Source organism: Zosterops lateralis (genome assembly GCF_965231275.1).
Source record: "Zosterops lateralis genome assembly, chromosome: 4".
NCBI lineage: Eukaryota > Metazoa > Chordata > Aves > Passeriformes > Zosteropidae > Zosterops > Zosterops lateralis.
The window spans coordinates 18,422,885-18,444,154 of record NC_139765.1 but is presented as its reverse complement, the minus strand read 5'-3'; the positions used below and the strand labels follow the sequence as shown (position 1 = coordinate 18,444,154).

General features: G+C 37.1%; 1 protein-coding gene across 5 annotated transcripts; it reads left to right on the top strand.

Annotated features, from left to right (window-relative positions):
- Window positions 1–1,710: 1,710 nt before the first annotated feature.
- On the top strand, window positions 1,711–17,160 carry WASHC3 (WASH complex subunit 3). 5 transcript variants are annotated; one of them, XM_083859891.1, is made up of 7 exons: window positions 1,711–1,831; window positions 3,334–3,432; window positions 5,671–5,736; window positions 6,965–7,093; window positions 8,646–8,753; window positions 12,040–12,104; window positions 16,497–17,160. In XM_083859891.1, exons 1-7 carry the CDS (start codon window positions 1,781–1,783, stop codon window positions 16,579–16,581), a joined length of 603 nt encoding a protein of 200 aa, XP_083716017.1. In that variant the 5' UTR covers window positions 1,711–1,780; the 3' UTR covers window positions 16,582–17,160. The 5 variants fall into 5 exon arrangements, with proteins under 5 accessions (XP_083716017.1, XP_083716016.1, XP_083716020.1 ...); XM_083859890.1 differs by having other exon boundaries at window positions 8,643–8,753; XM_083859894.1 differs by lacking the exon at window positions 6,965–7,093.
- Window positions 17,161–21,270: the final 4,110 nt, after the last annotated feature.

The following is a 21,270-nucleotide window of genomic DNA, read 5'->3' as shown; positions in this document are numbered from 1 at the left end:
ACTCTTTAACCTCTTTTCCTTCACTGGAAGGTGGAGCTACATGACAGGGCTTCCTCAGACTGACATTTATCATCTAGCATAGGTGCTGGTAAAAAATATATTTCCAAATTGTACGCACGATAAATCTGGATGTTATCACTCAATTATTTTTCATAAATCCTCTCCTTGGGAGTTCAGTGATTTATATTTACAGCTGAACAAACTAGTTCAATTAAAACTTTTTAAAGAGGATTTGGAAATTTTGGATAATTTTCTTCTGTTCTCTGTTTTTCACTTTTCATACCCTGCATTTCCTAACTCCAGCTGAAAAAGGGCTGTGTTGCACTTTTCTAGGCAGTATTTTTGGGCAAATTAAAAGCAGGAAGTACCAGAAAGTTCACAGAAGAGCATATTCTTGGGAGATTTCTTATCCAGCTTTACAGACCAAGACATTCAGATAAGATCTGACTATATATTACTATACATTAACCTTCAGTAATTTCAGTGCCATTGCCTGGAAAAATTCTATTACAGACACTTCATGATAAACTAGATTAATTTTTCTTGAATATAGTTGGAATTTGAAGGTAATTAAGGTGGCAAAATAACTTATTTAGGTTAAACAAACAGCTTCGTTGCCCAACACAAATTTGCACAACTCCTGTAAGCTAGGAATTGAAAGCTAAACCCACTAAATTTTGTAGGTTAGCCTGCTGCTTTTCCTTTGGGAGAGGTGAGAAATTGAGTCAACATGTCAGTGCTCCAAAGCAGATTATGAATCACAAGTTGTTCAATATTCAATTAGTATGGACAAAAAGCTTTGCTATGCTGTCTTAGAGAGTAATAATGATGTGTATATGACAGCAGATTAGTAATAAATACATTGTCAAAGTAATAAAGTCAAAAAAAAGAAATTACAGTAAATAAATGAGAATTTAATGGCAACTTGAAGAACAGAACTAAGTGCTCTGTATATAGCCACCACTGATTCTGTATATGGATTTGTAGAATGCTCTAGCGAACTGTAATGATTTGGAAGTAAACTGAGAATTTTGGTAAATTTTAAGCCAAAATTAGCATAGTACATTTAGGGTCTAACCGTCAAAGTATTACAGTAGTTAGTGTGTCTTTATTGATCTCACAGCAAGAGAAGTTTCCACCTGACAGCCTCAGACTATGACGGTCTCTTAACTGCGCTGAATTTAGGAGGGTTTATTAAATGCAGCAGTATTTAGATGTAACCGTGGAGAATTTCCACTAAATATGGAAATCCACCACAATCTATTTGGATTTACTGCTGTAAACAGGGACTCCCGATCACCCCAAATTTGTCTCGTTTGGAAGAACCCGGGGCTATTCAGTGCTTATTTTTACTCCACACATCCAAAGTGTGGCACTCTCCCACTCAAATTATGCGAAAGAGCACAGAAACAGTTCCTTCATTGGCTTTTCTCATTATTTCCTTGACATTTGACCGCTTCCCAAACACCACTATGCAAGGCCAGTTCCTGAGGCCTGTGGAGCGCTGGGTGTCAGTGTGAGCCCCACTGGCATGGCGGGGCCCCTCAGCGGCCTGTCATCAGTTGCACCGCAAAATAGACGCCAAAGAAGGCCCCCGAGAGGCTCGGGGTTTATCGCCGGGACACGGCCGGCCATGAGGGCTGCGACCCGGGACTGCATTTCCCAGGAGGAAGCGCGGGGCAGCAGGGCGCCCCGCCCCGCGGAGCTCGGGGTTAGTTTCCGGGCCGAGGCTGAGGAGCGGGGCCGAGCTGCAGAGTGGCGTCGCGCCCGCCCCGGGAGCATGGACGAGGACGGGCTGCCCATCGTGGGCTCCGGCATTGACCTCACCAAGGTACGGGCTGCGCTCGCCCGGCGCTCCGGAGCTGCCGCTTCTCCTCCCCGGCGGCGGCTGCGCTGGCCCTGGTGCTGGGTGAACCCTGCGTCCCTCCGGCTCCCGGCCCGGCCCGGCGGCAGTGGGCGAGGGGAGCTCCCCGTGCGGTGACAGTACCGCCCTCGCATCCGGCAACAAGCGGGATCTAGCCCTTACCTGTGTCCAGCTTTTTTCCAGAGGCGTTTTGCTTCAAGTTCAGTGATAACGTTGTATTTAAAGTAAGCCGTTTCGAGCATCGATCTGGGAGGCAAATCCCGTGCAAAGCTGTTTATTCATTTCTTCTAATGTTGCAGAAATTTTCTTTTTGAACTTAGTTTCCTCAATACAGAGCATAAAGACAGGACAGTTCCAATTGACCCAGTAATTCTTCCATGCTCTGTGCCACCCCACAGATTTCTGCTAAGGGCGTACGCACTGCTTGGCAAATTTTGAACCACAGAATTGAACTTCAGCAGATGCTATTGTACAGATGCAAAGGCTGAAGGCTTGAGGTAGTAGCGACAAAAATCTCACAAAAACTCAGGAGGTTTTAAGATGGCCATAGTGAATTGTATATGGAATGCACTGATAAATCAGCGACTAAAGAAGAGGTGGAGACCAGAGAATCACTGTAGTCACAACGAAAGTGCAGCAGAATCTTGGCTAGTAATAATATTCCTTGTAAATCTACTTAAATCAATGCCAGTTTCATAGGCTAATTTTCTCTGTGAAGGTTAAGACTTAAAGCAGTTGTCCAAGGTTATTAACCCTGAGTCACTAAAATTTTATCCATAAACTTTTGTGTGAAAGTTCCTGATTCCAGTCTTCTGTAATGGTTTAAAATAAAATTGCCAACTCTGGATTACAGTATGGCCACCATTCTTTTTGGCAAACATAAGAGTCTATATTTTAGTTTGAAAAATATATGAGCATCGAAACTGATTTGGCAGATAATTTTTGGTAGGTAGTCTGAACTTGCAAATGAGAACCAGTAGGGTAGCCACTAAATACTTAGACAGCAACATCACTGCGCTTCACTTTTCGCCATGGTGGTAGTTGTAACTGAGTATTAGTATGGCTGGCCAAGTTTGCTGTTCCTTCTTAAACTCCAGAAGGAAAGATTGTAATTTCTTCACTGTTTTTAAAAAACATTAACACTGATTTTCAGGAATATTCACAATTTCATCTAAAAGTGTTTTCTTTAAGATAACAATCCTTTATTTCTTGGGTTTTGTTGCCTTTTCTATGTGTCCTGTAAATTCTCAGCTGTCATGTTAGTAGATTTTTAGTGGCAAGAGATTTGTATGAATGCATATGTGTATTAGAAAATGGTTTGTGTATGTATGCATTCATAGCAGGCACACTTAAGACAGATTTCCAAATAACTTTTTCTAAAAAAATGTGCCTTTTTAACAGCTATTTCAATCCAAATGTGAAAATTGATATTGATGTATAACTCAATTTTTTTATATTTTTTAATGCAGGTTCCAGCTATTCAGCAGAAAAGAACTGTAGCATTTCTAAACCAGTTCGTGGTTCACACAGTGCAGTTTCTCAACCGCTTTTCTACTGTTTGTGAAGAGGTATGTTTAATATTTTCCCAGTTGTCCCTTTATACAATTTTAAAAATTCAAGAAATGAAAACTATTCATTTAAATATTTTTGATGCAATAATACTAATAGCTTAAACCAAAAAATGTAGTCTGCTTTCTGTTCAAAGTTTCTCTTGAGTAAGTGCTTAAGACAGATTTTTCCCCAAAGAATCCACATGAACTCCTGATTGTGCCACACTCAGTCCTGTTTCCTTAAACTTTCATATTTGGAACTGTCTTTGAACTTTTTGATAGAGGGAATTTATTCTGAGCAGCTTCATATCTGGCTCTTATCTTGTTATGAAAGAAGGATGCCATGTTCTTGTGGTGCATCAAAACTTACTTTCAGATTTATCACCTTTAATTTAAAAGAGTGATATGCTAAGCACTGATGTAAATAGTTTTTAAGTTGAAAAAAGAACATTTTGGCAAGTGATTAATATGGAACATGAAGCCTTTAACTTCAGTTTCCTGTAAAAAGAGAGAAAAATAAAAATACATAGGATTAGTAAGTTTATTTGATGACTTTAGAGTCAATGGAAATACACCAGACCAACAAGATCAGAATTGTCTGCTGAACAGGACAAGTGCCCTCCTTGTAAAAAGGGTGTTTTCTAATGTGGCTTTGAATGTAACCTTCTTGTCTTTAGAGGTTTTTTGTATTTTTTCATTAGTTTATTCAACAAGGAATGCTATACAGCTCTAGCCAGCTGAGCTAGGGCAGCAATCAAATCCAATTAGACTAAGCCATGTAATCTGAGAAATTCTGTTATTTGTTGGTGAAGTTTAGAGCGAGACCCGTGACAAGTATAAAATTTGGCTACTACTTGAATATATGGAGCTTCAGAGGAAAAAAAATCCATTTTTCCTAGGTTTTTAAACTTCTTCTAACTTGATAGGTGGGACAGTGTAACTGCCTGATGATGCTGTTGTCAGTTGTCCAAAAATGCAGTTGTCACCTGATCTCAGTATTCCCTCTTCCACAGACCCTCTGGGAATCAGAACATGTATATTTAAAGCCCCCTTGAGCATGCAGGAGTGCTGTGAAGTCTGCCTAATAAAACAGTTATTAGTTAACCAAAATGTGTTGTTACCCAAGAGACTAAATAGTTGCTTTATATACTCCTTCAGAAGTTTTTTGTATTCATGAAGTACAGAAGTGTTTTTAATGTGAAAGGTCACATTAAAAACATCACCACATCTGCAGTGTAAGTCAACAGAAGCCAAGAAACTCAAAATCAGGGTTGACACCATCCTTAAGTCTAAATTTATTGGCTCTCGTCTAGTCAGATAGACACATAAAATTGCATAATTGTCTTTTGTACGTTTCCTCCCCCTTATCCAGTTAAACGTAGGACACATAGTTCCTTCCAATAGGAACTGACTCCTCTTCATGAACAAAGGACTATCTGTAAACAAGTCAGTGCACTATCCAAAAAGACTAACTCCTGTCAGTCTTCTACTTTTTCTAGCGTATTGGCAGAACTGCCATTTTCTTAGGGTGTTAAAGTTCTGCTTCAGAGCCAGGCAGAATCTTGCCAAGGTGCCAGAAGGCTGTCAGAATGGTGCATATCTGCCAGCCAGCACTCTAGCCAACTTCACTTGGACAGGTCTGGTGGAGTATGGTAGTGATTAGTTAAAAGACTAGCAGTTCTAATGGAGTAATTTAGAAAAACTTAAGTTGTTTTTTAAAAAAAGTCAAAATTTGATTGAGGTGCACTTGGAGTATATAAAGTATCTGTTTAGTTTTGATTCATTGTGGATTTTGACTTTGAATCACCTACCGTATTAATTATCAGATTTTCTCTTTGTATTTGCTCAGTTACGTACACACACACCAACACTTTTCATCTTCCACATTTGAAAAAAGCTATGAAGAGAGATCTTCTGTTAACAGAGAGTACAATGTCTACCATTATTCTCCAGCTGTCCACAGTAATGCCCTATTTACTCTGGCTTTCTTTTGCACATAGTCTCTCTTCAGTTCTCTCATTATATGGGAAAACCAACTGCAGAGTAAAATTATTTAAAATTTGTACACTGTAGCTACTGTACTAAAAAGAGTTTTCATTGCTTCATTTATTTCATAATGCGATAATCTTATTTACTGTACTGTGCCTTCAGCAGGGAGAAGACAAAAGTGATTTTTTTTTTAACTAGATGAAAACTGTTTTATATATCCAAGTGCATAGCGGAGTGTTTTCACATCCTAATTGTTTTCTGTTATAGAAATTGTCAGCACTCTCTCTCCGTATCCAACAAATTGAAACCACACTTAATATTCTGGATGCAAAGGTTTGTATGGATATAGACTTCATCTTCTAACAGTGACAGCCTCTTAGATTATGTGAAGTACTTTCCTTTTTACACTCTGAATTGAGCAAGTAAGTTTTCATAATAATTTGAAGGAGCTAATATAAAATCCTGATGTCAAAAATTTTCTCTTTGCATGCCTTGCTGCTTACACTGTGTAACATTTGAATATGTAGTTGATACAGAAGAAAGGAACCAACAGTACCTAGTGGAAAAATCGAGTTTGTTAAGCATGTGGAACAGGAAAGGAGAACTTTTTGCCATATAGACTCTAATAACGAAATTCTTACCCTCTTTTTAAAACAAAAGTATCTTTGTATGTTACTGGACTGTAAGAACTTCAGCTGAAATAAGCAACTAGATAGAAGCCTTGTAAATCTTTGATACTGAAATGTGGCCTGAACTGGATCAAAGCTAATGTAAATGTGTTTATCTTCTTTAGCAGAAATGACAAAAGGATATAATCTGTGGTCTTATATAGGAATATAGTATATCATTTACTAGAAGAAAAAAACAACAAATTCCCAAAGTCAATATAAAAAATGACTACTATAAAACTTTGACCACTATAAAATTTTAAGAAGTTCTCCTTTCAGTAATGATGAACACAATATCAGGGAAATTTTTGTGGGGAAAAGGTAGTACAATAATACAAACAGAGCTTACTAACTCTTATTTATTTCAAAACATTGAGGAATTATCCTAATTGATGATTTTTGCAGAATTCTTCATAATCACATTATATAGAATTTCCTTCAAATAGATTTGTGGTGTGTTTAATATCCACTCACAGCATTTCCTTAAAAAAAGTGAAAGATGTAAAAAATTGAAAAATTTGTAACCAGTCTCCCATCTGTTAGGTGATAGAGCTGTTCTTGCCATGATTTCTTTCACTGTAGGGGAGGTAGCAGAGATTGCATGGCTCTCATGTAGCTGATAAGTGCAGTAGCAAAATGCTAGGAAGGTGTGGAAGCCTTTCCTGCTCTGCAACCCTGTGTTAACAGTGAAAGTTTTTATTGTAGCAGGCAGCTGAATGGAAAGATTTTTTTTTCCCCCAATCAAAATGCCAAAACTAGGGGCAAAGAGTTACAGTTTTACTAATGAAAAATGTACCTGGACAATAAGTGGTAAGCAGTGTGCTGCAGATTTTCTTGTACATGTAGTCTTAGGAAGTTCTTATTGCTTATTTGATGATGTTTTTTGCATTCAGTTATCCTCAATTCCTGGCTTAGAAGATGTCAAATTTGAAGTATCCAGTGCAAATGTAAACAGTGTTACAAACGGTCCTGTGGCACAGGCTGCAGCAGACCAACATACAGCTGGATCACCTCAGTCTGGAGTAAGTAATGAAGCATAATTCATACCTTGAAGGAATAGAGCTCTCCAGGTCAAGTTTTTAATGAAATTTGAAGTAGAAGAAGGAAGTCCATTGGAAGTGAGCAATCAAATGTAAAAGTCTTAAGACTAGCCTTTTCTCTCTTGGCACTGTTTGAACAAGTGACTTAAAACAAAAAAAAGCTATACCCTTTCCTAACCATGTGACTTAAATAATTAGAGCTAACTCAAATCTAATGCTAAATTTCTCCTTCCTCTTCTTCAATCACACTAAAAATATGAACATGAATTACATCAGGGGGCTGGGAAGGTCATGAATAAAAATAATAGTTCAAATCACATCATTGCAATGCTTTTCTTCTTTCTTCAGAATGTGAGCTTTTAGCTCAAATTGGAATTTCTAGCATGCTTTATTCTAGAGTTTATTACATTGAAGGTTTTCTGTATATTATCCTCCATGTACAGAAAATGCCAGCTTCTTACAAGCCATCAGGATTAAGATACTATCCCTGCAACTAACTTTTTGTCATTTGGGGGAGTGTAATGTGTGTGGTTAATTAATTTTTTAACCCAGACATTTAAATCCCGTGATCACCATTTAACTAAGTGAGGCTTTCTGGCCCATTTGTAGATGGAGTTCTTTTCCCAGTTTCCTCTTACATTTTCTTCTCATTGAATCCTCAGTTCTGATCTCTGCTCATTCTGTTATTTGTTGGAAGGTGCTGTAGAGAAGCAGCAGCTGGAGCACTCTGCCTGTCAAAGATTGTAACTCTGATTTGTAGGCAGCAGGAGGAGAGACACTGGACAGCATTTAGTGTTCCAGCCATGTTAGAGAATGACTCACCATGAGTTCATTTTCTTTAAAATGTTCCTCCTCTCAGATACTAAAGTGTATAAAGCATATTTAAGTATATAAAGTTCATATATTTAAGAAAGGATGTTCCCAATGCTGCTTTCAAGTGATTAATTTTGTAGAAAAAATACAATTTTCTGAGTTCTTTTAATAGTACTAGAACTTCTTGTCAATTTTGATTTTATTTAAATTAAATACTTTCAAGGAATCTTTGATTTCATTACATTATCCTTTATGTAATTATTTATACTCAAAAGTATAGTTTAGAAGTTACATGATCTGTATGAAGGGGTGAAACCTTTGTCAGGGAATCAAATAGTTTGAGGAAAAAAGGCTTTGGAGGATATTCATTGATATACTCCTTATAAATATTTTTTATAAAAAGACCATTTACATTTAGTACTGTGTTATTCATTAAATACAACTTAACAAGGTTATTAGGGGCTTTTTTTTTTTATGTATTGTTTAATAACTTAAAATTGTATCTAAAAGTAGAAAGTGAAAATAGAAAGTGAACAACAAAATAGCTGGATTTTGTGATTTCATACATCTAGGAAACCTCTAAATTTGTGAGTGTAGATCAGAATAATCTTGATGAAGAAGAGTTGCACTTTACCCTAAAATACCTGGGTTTATGGATTGGAATCCATGGCTGTAGTGTGTACACCTAACCATTAAAGGGCTTGTTCTTCACATACAGCAGAACAATACACAAGAAGAAAGGTTACAGAAAACAGAGGCAGTGACAGAAAATGTCACAACTGTGGCCAAGGATCCAAGATATGCCAGATACCTCAAAATGGTACAAGTGGTAAGTCAGTTCTCGTGTCATTTTTTGACTAGGATGTTACTTTTTGGTGGAATGAACCACACAGCTGTAAGTGAACCTTAAATGTCTGAAAACATGCATTACAACAGTAATCTTTAAGGTAGGATAACATCACAATATTCTAGCTTATCTTCTCTAATAATTAATTACAAATTAATGTAATATATTTCCTCAGACAGCTTCTGGCAAGATTTTTCTACAAAATTATGCTGGTAGACTTGTAAACTGAAGGTGTGAAATGTGTAAATGCAAAGTGGTATTAGCCAGAGGCACAGAAGATACCACTGCAGGTGGAGTTGTCCTGGCAAACTGGAGTCATTCCCTGCATCCACACTGATTACTGTCTGATTCTACTATAGGGTACAAAATACAGCTTTGCAAGTATAGTCCAGAACGAGAATATTTGATGTTTCTGTAAGGACCAAAATAGAGATACAAGGATTGCTTCACTATCTGGTTCCACTCCAGTTTCCCATTATTCATGATGCAGGTTTTGTTTACATCTTTATCTGTGGTCTATGCTAGAGATAAATAGGAAATAAATTACTGTAATCGCAACATTAAGAAGCGTGAAATCTAATGAAGGAATGAGAAGGTCAGTGGGAGACTATTTGTGATATTTTTAAGAGGTCGCGTCACATCCACAAACGTAAAAATGAGATTGAAAACAAAGAGTTAATTTCAATTTATTTTCAATTTTTCAGTGGAAATTTTCCTCTAAAATATGTATTATAATTCTGGAAAGTATGACTGTCATGGTATTAATAAAATGTTGCTTATGTTAAAACTAACTTCATGATTTTACTCAGTCTTCAGAGAAATTATTACAGTTGGTATGCTTCATCCCTTGAATGACGTTCCAAACTTTATTTTTCACTTGAATCACAAGTTGGCACTTTATGGGTAGCTTATTACAAACCATTTGGAAAACCTAGCAGTGAGATAGTAGCAGAGAGTGGAATACTGTACTGGAATGTTGCTGTATTGATTTAATGCCAGACTTCAAAGTGGATTTGAAAGTGCTGGATGGTCTGATTACTCTGATTGGGTTTTTTTGGGTTTGTTTTTTTTGTGACTGCTAGAGGAATGAGATTTCACTTTCCACATTTCTCCTGTGTACTGGCAGTTCCTGGTGACTCCTCTGCCAGTTGTAAACAGTGTGGTAGGAAAGTCAAACTAACATACTACAAATGAATGTGTGTTTTTGTATTTCCCAAATTTGTCTCCTTGTCCGGTCAAGTATTTCAGTTAGTGTCATTTATTTGCCCAAATTAAGTTGCTAGCTGAAGATTTGTTTGAACTGATAATTTATTTATTCCTCACAATGTTTGTAGTATAAAAGATCACCATTCTACAGTAAAAGTAGCTCTTCCATGAAATTGTGACAAACTCATTTTGGTGGAGTGCAGTTGATGATACTAAATTCTTACTTTTTAAAATTTACAACAATATTCCAAGAAATCATACAAAAGCAGTACCATATTTGCAGATTAAAATTTAGGAAAGTATGAAAGGTAAAGTAATTGTAATGCCCTGATTGTATTATAAACAGATACAGGTACAATCTTAATTGTTTCCCTTCAGATAAGAAGCCTAAAAAGGTATTTTGATTAAACTTCAGATTAGTTTTGTGAATCTATGATATATGAGGGTACTGAGAGGATTTTTTCTCATGAATTTTAATGCACACAATGTTGGAATAAAACATACTCCAAGTGTGAACATAGAAACAACCCATTCTTAGAAGTCCTATACCAAGTTCCCTATGATTAAATCAAATATGAATTCTGCTTTGCCTGATCCGACTCAATTCTGTTTTCACCTGGTTTGAGTTGACATATAAACAACTCATCAGTGACTTCTGAGGTAGGGAAAAGTACCCTAAGAGCTGTCAAGCAGGGAAAAAGCATTAGTACAAGATGGTGTGTAGACAACAATCCCTGGTGTCCAAATCTATACTAGAATAACTGAATTTTTAAACCATCAAATAAATATTGAAAATACCTTTGTAATGAGCATTAGTTGTGAAATACTGAGATGTTCTGAGATGTTCTTTTATTTCAAGCTATTACGTTGCAACTATCTGAGTGACCTCTTTTGATATTATGCCTGATAGATGGCTAGAACTATGTACTTCTGTGTGTGCTGTTCCACAGTGCTCATGCACAAGCCTTGATTGTGATTCTTACTATGGAACTGTCACTAGAATGAGATCTTTCTCTTGAACATTAGTCATAGCTGCCCTTTATTTTAGCACTATTTTACTTGCTTTTGGACAAAAGATACTAGTAATACACCACTTTTCATTTAGAATTTCTTGGACTACCAGTAGCTTTGTCCTTTTTGAATCAGAAATTGTATCCTTGTTTGGTTTGGGGTGGTTTTTTTTCACATATTCTATATTGGCATGGAGTGATCCAGATGGTATTTCTGATGGTTCCCAAAAGGAGATGGCAAAGCAGCAAGTTGCCTTTGAGCAAGTCTAGTGGAAACATAGGAGCAATTTGTTGGAATATATTTCATGACAGGACCTGGGTCTTGGTTATGTGATCCAAGATAAGAGGATGTTTAGGTGTTGATGAATAAAATGCAGAAACTGTGGAAGGACTTGCAGTGAAGGGGAGGATTTTTTTTAATATGTACATAGTAGGCTGAAATCTGTGCACAGGTCGCAGAAGATTCAAGCCTGACTACACAAGCAGTTGTATTCAGAGAAGTCACTTTTAAATTGTGCTTCTGTTCTCATGTCCTGTGTGCCTTCTTCTCCATGACTTCTAGGCTTCTCTAGTTTTTAGCACTGCCTAAAGAGATCTTTCTGGAGTGGTAGCAGATGTACTTCCCTGGTTTTCCTGTCTCTCTTGGGTATACCTTCAGCATGCCCAGGTCTTTCCTAGCACAACTTCTCTTCTGTCTTTGTGCTACTTTGTGCTTTCTCCACATTCTTACCCATACAGATAATTTCAGTTTCATGATTTTGTCTGCATGAATTGCAAATATATCTATCCAGTCTTGATTCTCTCCCTGCAAATTTTTCTAGATGTTTTGACATAAATATAAAATGGATTAAAAGGCCCTTTAATCTCAGTAATTTCTTGCTTCTATATTCATACTGATGGCAACTGAGATTATTGTTCCATGCTGTTGTTTGAGAAGTGACATGCATAAATTTATATGAAAATGTAGTTTAAAAGTACCTGTGTTATTGAACTCACCTGTTTGTGTCAAGTAGTTATATATTATTCATAATTTTCTTCCTCCTGCTACACAGGGTGTTCCTGTAATGGCAATACGAAACAAAATGATTTCTGAGGGGCTAAATCCAGATCTTCTCGAGTGAGTAATTTGTGACTCCCAGTAGAGCTGCAATACAACTGTGTGTTTAAAAAACTTGGAAAAACGTGCTTAGAAAAGGTTATTCAAGGTGGTGTGAACTATAGCAGTGACAAACTAGCATTTGACAATGTGCATTTGGCAATGAGGACTCAAATAAAAGGTCACTAGCCATTTTTACTGCCCTGTTTTAGACTGTGAGGTTTTTCCGAGATACTTGCATTCAACACTCCCATAAAAAAATGTCATTATTTTAGAGTAGTAAGAGCAAACTCAATCTTAATCTCCTGGATGCATGAGGAACAACACAGTTGTTTCCAGATTCTCTCAGTAAATGGAGTGTACAACTTTACTTCAAAATTTATAGTATAAATTGAAGTCAGCAGTTGAAAATTTTGGCTGTTGATTGAGTTAACCTGATGTGAAGACTACTAAGAATAGATAGTAATTTTCAAAGCTTCTTATCTGACCATTAATTTTATTCTTATTTTATTCTTATTTTACAGTTGACATTTAATTTAGTTCTACTGTATTATTTCAGAGAATTTGTTAAACTGATGAAAATATTAACTTTCATTCTTACATTATAGAGACCAAAATGTTTGAAGTATTTTTCCATTCTTTTCAGAAGCTGTCAGGGGTTAAAAAGTCTATTTTTCCTTTCCAGTGAAGCCTTTTTACATTCTGTAAAGGCTTATTCTGAAACTAGCTACTTGTTAAATAAAATAAACCTGAAGTATCATCATATGATTAGTCACTTTAGCTATTTCCTTGTCTAGCTAAGCCTAAAGTAGTTATTCCTCAGGTATCTTTTTTAACTCATTGAATGAGAAATAAAGAAAAGACCCTATGCAAGTTGGAGATAGGTTTAGCAAATATGGGTTTTCTATATGTGTGTTAAATGTATTGTATTTTTTGCTGTGCTTTCAAATACATATCTTTCTATAAATGCTGTTACTTCTTCATATTTTTGCAGATTTTTATAGTAAATTCTCGGGTTTAATTGGTTCTTTCTCACCCGAGATTTCAAAGGCTGGTGGTTCGTGTGGGCTCAAGGGGGTGTTTTTCCCTCCTGACCTCTGAAGGATTTAGGGTCTGACTTTGTGCTGAATCTGGTACGGCACAAGAATGATGAGGAGTCTCAAGGTCTTGGTTTTTGTGGTTTCTCGTGTTGTTTATTAGTTCTTATCTTACAATTCTCTGTGTCCGGCCAAGATGTTCACAGCAGCTCGGACACGATGTGATTCTCCCTGTGTCTGGCCAAGATGTTCACAGCAGCTCAGACACGAGGTGACTGCCCCCCGTGATGGGAGGTTGCTACCTCTTATACACATAACTACGTACCCGTTATTACAATTCTATGCCAGTGTCTATCACCTATACTAACAGGGTCATTTCTACTTTGACCCAATCCACTGAAACTACTTTGTGCCCACGTCACTGCAGAAGATGGATGCCAAGGGAGAAGAAGAAGAACCCAGGGCACCGCCCTAAAATCTCCATCTTGTCCCTTTGCATCTACATTCTAAAAATCCAAAACTACAAAATCTTCTACACAGTGATAAACTACACTACTCTCAGTAACACCTTTGTGACTTGCAATTCTTCTCTCTGTTGGATGTTTTTCTCATTGACCAAAATCAAAGACTGTGTCTTTCTGGGCTCTGTGCCAGGCAAACCCCCCTGCACAGACCCTAGACCCTCTTTCTTGGGTCCCAGGCCTCTCTACCGAGGTCTGTGACTTTCCAGGGTGCCCAGAGGGATGCCCTGGACTCCAACAGTAAATAAACCAAAAAATAATAGGTTAAAATTTCAAAAGCTATTTTTAAAAAACTGCCTGCTTTTGGATTGTCTATTTTGCATTTAGACAGAAACATTATTACTGTGGATTGAGGCTCACAGGCTATGTTTGGGATTAGATCTCAAAATCCATCCTCAAAGATCTGTGCAACAGTAATGCTTAGTCAGATTTTCTTTGAAATGTTACTGGTTTGAAAACTGATTAAAGAAAGCTAATTATTTGGCAAGGTGCATAATGTGGAACATATTAAGGTACCAGAGGTGACCTTTCAATATTCCTGCATTCTTGTCTTGATATTATAGGCTTCTTCTTCTATATGTATCTTGCCATTCACGCTGCATTTCTTGGATCTTCAGTTTCCTTAGGTCTGCTCACTCAGTCCCAGAGAAAATTAGGAAAGTGTACACATAACTGGGCTGTGTGCCCAGTCACTTACTGCAGACTCCCCCATCTCCTTGCCATTGGCTGAGCATGGGTTATTTGTGGCTGTAGGTGTGCTAATTCTAATGATACAATATTGTTTCTACACTCTCCTCTTGGCTTTTGCACCTCGGTTTTTGCTCCTTTCTCAGCTTTTCACAGCATTTGCTAACTGCCTGTTCTATCAAGCTCCCAATTTACCTATCTTTAAGTTTTGTTTGTTTCCTCTCTTGCTTGTCTTCAGTTCCAGAAGAATTTGTCCTGCTCTCATGAACTAAAGGAATTCAGCACCATCTTCCTCTTCTTAATAAATGAGAGGTTTTGCACTGGTCTCTCCAGATCACATGTCTTTGCACAGCTCTTCTGTTTTGTCGTTACCACGGAAACAATGAATAATATTGTGAAGTGGTATTTGCATGAGAAAGCAAATGCTTTCTTCATTTGTTTTAGAGGTGTGGAGGGGGGAGGGAGAAGGCTCTCCTGCAGTTCTTTAACACACTTCTCATCTTTGCACCAAAAATGTTTAGAAACACTTTAAAGTTACCTTAGGGATTCCCAACAGAGAAATTACACTAAACAGAACTAATGTTGGAAAAGAAATTCAAGATAAATAAGAACAGGATGATTAATACAACTGTTATAAATGCAATGGCAAATATCAGATTAATAAAAAGACAATTTATTAATAACACAATATCGAACATCAGCAAAATGAGAAAACCACAAAATAGGAAAATAGCAGCCCCGCGCCGGGTGGATAGGGGTCCGCACACCAGGGTACAAGACGCCCAAATCCACGCCGTGCAGTTCTCAGTCCACCGTTTTATAGGATTTTTCTGCCCTTAGGCAGTCCAGGTGTACAGGGTGGGCTGAATAGTCCAAATTTCTTTTCGATGGCCTTCCCAGATCTTGTCAAGTCCCGTTAATCCATTCCGGGAAGGTTCTTTCTTATGCCAATTATACAGGTCAGTCTTATGTTGATTTCAGTTTGCATATCGTGCCAGGGCGTTGATGAAATCTGCGTCGTCGTCAAGAAGGAATTCTCCTTGCATTGGCGAGGAAGTGATTCTTATCGGGGCTGGCTAGCGTCTTTGTTCAGTCTGATGATCCTTGTCCTGTTTCGCAACTGAAGCCGTGCAGGCAGGGAGGAAAGATTTGCTTCCTACTGGATTTTACATTTTATTAACATTGTTCTTATTATACATCCGATTATTATTATTTCATACACGAATTTTTACCCCAAATTTATCACACAACTGTCAACTTAGTTTAAAATGCAGTATTTTATCCAAGAGATGTTAACTGTCATATAGGAAGTGAGTTTCTCTGAATATCATTTTCCCCCAAGTATAATTATGTGTGTATTTTATACCTTGTTTTCAGCCTTTATCAGGCTCTGTGTTGCTTGTTATGTCAAATTCATTACATACTTAGGAGGGAGAGTGCGTGGAGAGCCAGTATCTTCAGGCAGTAATGTTAGTTAGGTTTTAGATAGCTTGCTTCTCTCACCTTCATTTCCAATAGATTCCCCAAGCAAACATTTTGCCACAATGTTAAGAACCATCCTAAATACTCTCTTTGAAACTAAATACAAGAGGTCTAATCATTTGTAGTCAATAAAAATCCCATGGCTGCTCTTGCATGTCAAATTTAACCCAATGTTCTAGCCAAATTCCACTCTGACTAATTCTCTTTTGCTTCACTAAATTATCCCTGTAGTTTTAGTTGGATACAATATTGTTCATTTCCTGTCTTATTTTTTTCATGTGCTATTTACACTGCTCAGTGGTGTACAGAATGTTCCTTTCAGCCCTAGAACCTCTGAAGATTGAAAAAAAATTGAATTAATCATCATTGCCTGCTTTCAACTCTTTCTACAAGTGTTTACCACTTCTTAATGATCTGTCATCATTTCTGATGGCATCAAAGGCATGCATTCACACTGGTGTCTACAGAGTTTTGATGTCGAGTGAGTTAAAGTTTTTAGTATTTGCTTTTCAGTTGTAGGTGAAGCAACCACTTAGGTGTGAGTTTGTGAACCATAAACAGCTAATGTGTTAAATGTTGTGGCAATAAAGTGCTTGTAGTTGTCATGCAAGGACAGTGGTGTTACGTGCTGAGCTGCTTGTGTTCTCAGCTCGATATACAACACAGAATGTTTTTGTTGCCTGCAGGACCCCAGATGCCCCTGTGCCTGCCTGGGGAGACGATGGCAAAGCAGAAGACATTTCTGATAGTGAATCTTCATTCAGTGACTGAAGAGCCTTTGGAAACCTTTGTTAATTGCTCATGTTTGGAGCTTTAGCAGACAGTGGTTTTGCATGCATCACATGAGTGACATGGTTTATCTGATGGCATTTTTAAGAACTAAGATCCTCCAAGTTCTCTTCTGGAAAGTTTAACAGGCAGCACGTTTCAATCTTAACCCTTCCCCGATGAAAATGAATCATGAGATCATTGCAGTGTTCATGCTGCATCATGTCAGATTTGTTTCTGATTCTGCTGAAATTACTTTGGAGAGATCTAAGAATTCCACATCTCTAAACCTCCATGTCTCTAAAACTGCATTCTGGTCATTGTTAGATTTTCTGTGTAACACATTTAACCTATGTTGCTTTCTTTCTGCCCCATAACTTCAAGGTAAGTTAACTTTGGAAAATTAAAGTGTTTCATTGATGAACTGTACTTTCTAATCAATATCCTATATCTGTATTGCAACAAGATGAAACAAGAATTACATATGTCAGCTCTCTTATGGTGATTGCAAATCAGTGATACTCAGATTTGAGAAAAACAAAAATACAAGTGAAAAATAAATTAAAACCCATTTTGAATCTATTTTCAAAGCATATACTGTTTTTCAATGCCACATTAGAGTCTGTATGAAGCGGAAAAAGGAACTCCTACTTGTGAAGGGTTGATTTATCCAGTTCAGGTTGCAGTGTTGTAGAAAGGTACAAACATGGCAAGGTTGGTTTGAAAATGACACTGGGAAAAAGGCAAGGGACTGGGATATTATTAGTGGAATCTCACTACTTGTTCACTGTTATGTGGGTCAGTTGAAACCATTTTCTGAATTAATAGGCCTTACTTGAAAGAAGCTGTGGCTGAGAGTTTGCTTAGGATAAGAAATCATCTCCAAGTAGGTGCCTTTTCTGATGATTTCAGCAAAGAAACTAAAATTCAATTTGTATAAGGATAAAACTACCTTGGCACCTCTTGAGGCATGCAGTGAGGAACAATATAAAGAAATGCCTGATGTGCCCTGAAGATTCCCCTCAAAATTACTTGATGTACTCCATGACTCAAAAATTATATTTCATTAAAGAATCTTCTTTAATATAATTTGTTTCACATGAAATCCTTCACAATCTGTTTGAATTCCCCAGATTGTTGTCATAATACCATAATGCTGTGTGCCAGGCAGTCATTAACTTTCTGGTATTCCGCATTCTTGCAGTGAAAGAGAAGACTAAAACTGAAGCTCCAAGTATGTAAGTTTTCTAGCCTTTATGACTGACTCAATACCTTCTCTCTCAGTTACTTGTGCCATTTCAGTAGGTTGCTTTTTTTTGTCTGTAATTTAAGCATGGTTCACATTTAAGCCTAGCAGACATATTTATGCTCTCCATAACCAGTAAATCAGAGTAATGCCTGAGTCCCTACAAAAGCATATATGCACTAGAGAATGTCTAGAGATGGCATTTCAATGATGGCGTCATTACTATTGAACACTTAAAATGTGCTTAATAGTAAACACTTGGTAAAACACAAAAAATATTAACATATTAGCAATAAGTATTTCAAATGTAAATGTAATAATATTATTTCAGAATGTATATATTGAAACACTCATTTTTAAAATCTGCATTTGAAAACTCATTTAAGCAGTCTGTATAATAAAGCTATACTTTGTAAACCAAAGTTGCAGGTTTATTTTATTCCTGTATCTTCTAAACAAGACAATGAAAATTCTTCCAATGTCTCTGCAATTCATGTTTTTCCAAAACTAACTTCGCTGAAGTTGTATCAACCTGCCTAGCCTAAAGGAAGAGTTTTGGAAATTGGGTTTGGAGTTAAAGTTAACCCAGATGGCACTCTGACTACAGGAGAACTGAATATCCCATAGCCACGGCTCTAAGAAGCAAATTTAAGGAAGGCTGAAATTAATGGATGTTACATGTTTGATACTTTTGAACTGACATGAACCTATGTAGGGAAGTATCATGATTTTAAGAGTTGAACTGAGAAATAGGAGTTAATTTTTCTTCTAAAGAAATAAGCAAGGTTACCAAAAGGCATTTAAGAAGATACAGCTTCAGTTGTTTAACATCCTGAAGAAACTTTTTGTGTAAAATAATTTTAGTTTGAAAAAAACCCTAAGTTGTCTTTTACACCACGGCAGATACACTTTTATGTGGAATGAAAAAGAAAGCCTCTGGCCTACAGACACTTGTTAAAATAAGGGATATTATATAATTATATATGTCACAGAATAACAGTTCATTAACAGGGATTGTGAATTTAACTGCTTAAGAATTGGATTATTTTTTCAGGGTAGAAGTTTACTTTGGAGTAGAGTAACTTTGGTAAACTTGCAGAAACATTAAGAAAGATCTTGCCACTTTGTCTTCTCTCCCAGTTGAGTGGTGACACAGTACACAGAAAAAATCTAATGTCTAAATTGTGAGGGGCGGGGTGGGGGGGGAGGGACGTGGGCAGGGGGAAGATAAAACCATCCCTTTTTTAAATTCAGTGTCTCAGGAGCCATAGTGCTTCCACTGCCTTTGGTGCCTCTGCCACTTTAGGCTCTTGTGTTTTGCTCTTAAGCAGTAGCCAAGTTCAACCTGAGATGTTTCAGCTTAGGACACACTGACACAAAGAGCTATTAAGTATGGGAAGTTTGGTTTGAGACTGAGTTACGTCAGCTGTGCTGGTGCTCCTTGATCTGCAGCAGTTTTCTAGAGATGTGGTGCTAACCAAGGGAGCTGAAAAGTCCTTAACTGCAAGCTAAATACTATAAGCAGAGAATATTTCAAGGTGCTTGTTATTTGCCATCTGTTTTGGAATAGAAGATGGAGTATTTCAGCTTGGCAGCACAGTAATCAGATATATGTAATACTTTCAAGGGAAAAAGTCCATTTTTAAGAGATTTTTATTTTTAAAAGCTTCCAACAGCAACGAACTTTTAGAAGATACAGTATACATTAAGAAGTGTCAGTAATACACATCTAATATACTCAAATTTTGCATGGATTTAAATTCATTATCTAGGGCAGTATTACAATTTATAGGCATGAAAACTACTGTAGAGCATTGTTGGAATAACCAATGAATGCATATGTTAATACTAATTATTTACTTCTATGTTTAAACAAACTTATTTTTAACCCCACCACCATATTCCTCATTTTGCAGGTGGAGTGTAGAATGCATACAGGTCTGTTTCTTAATGGTATTACAGGCATTTTAAATGTATGTAGATACCCTTAGACTAGATGCATGTCTGTATTTTTGTAAGTAAAACCTCATAGGCAAAAACTATCAAAGGCAAAAACAACATCTGGACATGATGATAACTTTACAGTAAAGCCCTGGTTTAGCAGTTGTAATCATTAATCTGTTCCCTCACAAGTCTTCTGTTCAGCTGCATTTGAAACGAAAATTGATGGTTCTTTTTCCAAGCTGAGTCTCTTCCTCTCTGTTGCTTTTCTTTCCAGTGTGTGTTATTTACACCAGTGAGTAAGTGTATAGTTTGATGTTCTGTGAAAAAAACCAAAACCCCAAACTAACTATATCCTGTACTTGGAAAGAGAATATCACTAAGATCAGCACTTTGAGCTGTGTGTGATCAAGTCAGTTTTGCTTTCCATAGTGTTACATAGCAAGAAACTGAAGTTCATAATGGGCTCAATTTGTCTGGAGTCCAATTTTCTCTCTGAAAAGCTGATCCGAGGTAACAGTCTTAAAATGAATTGGTCTGCAGAACGGGACATGTATTTTTTTATTCTGAAAATTTGGCATCCTGCTGTCTGAAATGCCTGCACTGGTGTCCAAAGTGTTACTCTCCTGATGTGATGGTGTCTCCATTCAGGGCACTTTGCAAGCAAAACAGGAACTGCCACATTAACTGAGGCCAGTGGCTTGCTTAATTGTGCAGTTGTCTCTGCTAAAAGTCAGTACCGAGTGCCTTACGGGAAGATTTGAGGAGCACGCAGTGGTCCTGCAGTCCCTTTTCCTGCCACCAAGACTTCACTCCAGCCACAAGCAGAGATTGATGTTCAGTACTAAATTACAAGTTTGTTGGTGCTTCCAAAAATAATTTCATTAATTTGGGAAGCTGTGGATATTCCTGCTTAGTTTGACTTTGTAACTTTGCTTATATAATATTGTTTTAGGGGAGTTCCATGGGCTTGTTCATTATGAGGGTAATGAAGCAGAAAATTAAAATAATATTCCTCATGCCATACAAAAAATGAGTGACAGAAACAAGTTTAGCATAGGATGTGTCACATTCTGAAGAAACAAGTCTGAATAGCCATAAATTAAAATGCATGTCATGGGGCAAGGACAGATGCAGCACAAAGCACTCCATTTTATTGCTTTAAAAAAAAAAAAGAAAAAAAGAAAAGACTGTGTCTTGACCTTCAATCAATGGATTATTTTCTCATTCTCATTCAGTTTATTTCCCATTTTCAGGTTAATGAGTGAGCGAAAAGGAAAATACTGAACATTCACTTTGCAGACAGTTGATTTTCTTTGCTTCAGACTTCAGAACTGGTGCCCTGAAGGAATTAATTGGTAAATAGGTAGTACACTCTTTGCCTCTCAAGCTCTTGTATGTTCTAGAATATGTACTAGAAATCCCTTCCTGGGTTTCACTATAGCATCCTGCCCTGGTCTATAGAATCAGAAGTATTAGTAAAGTAAATAATAGGCCAGTCTTTT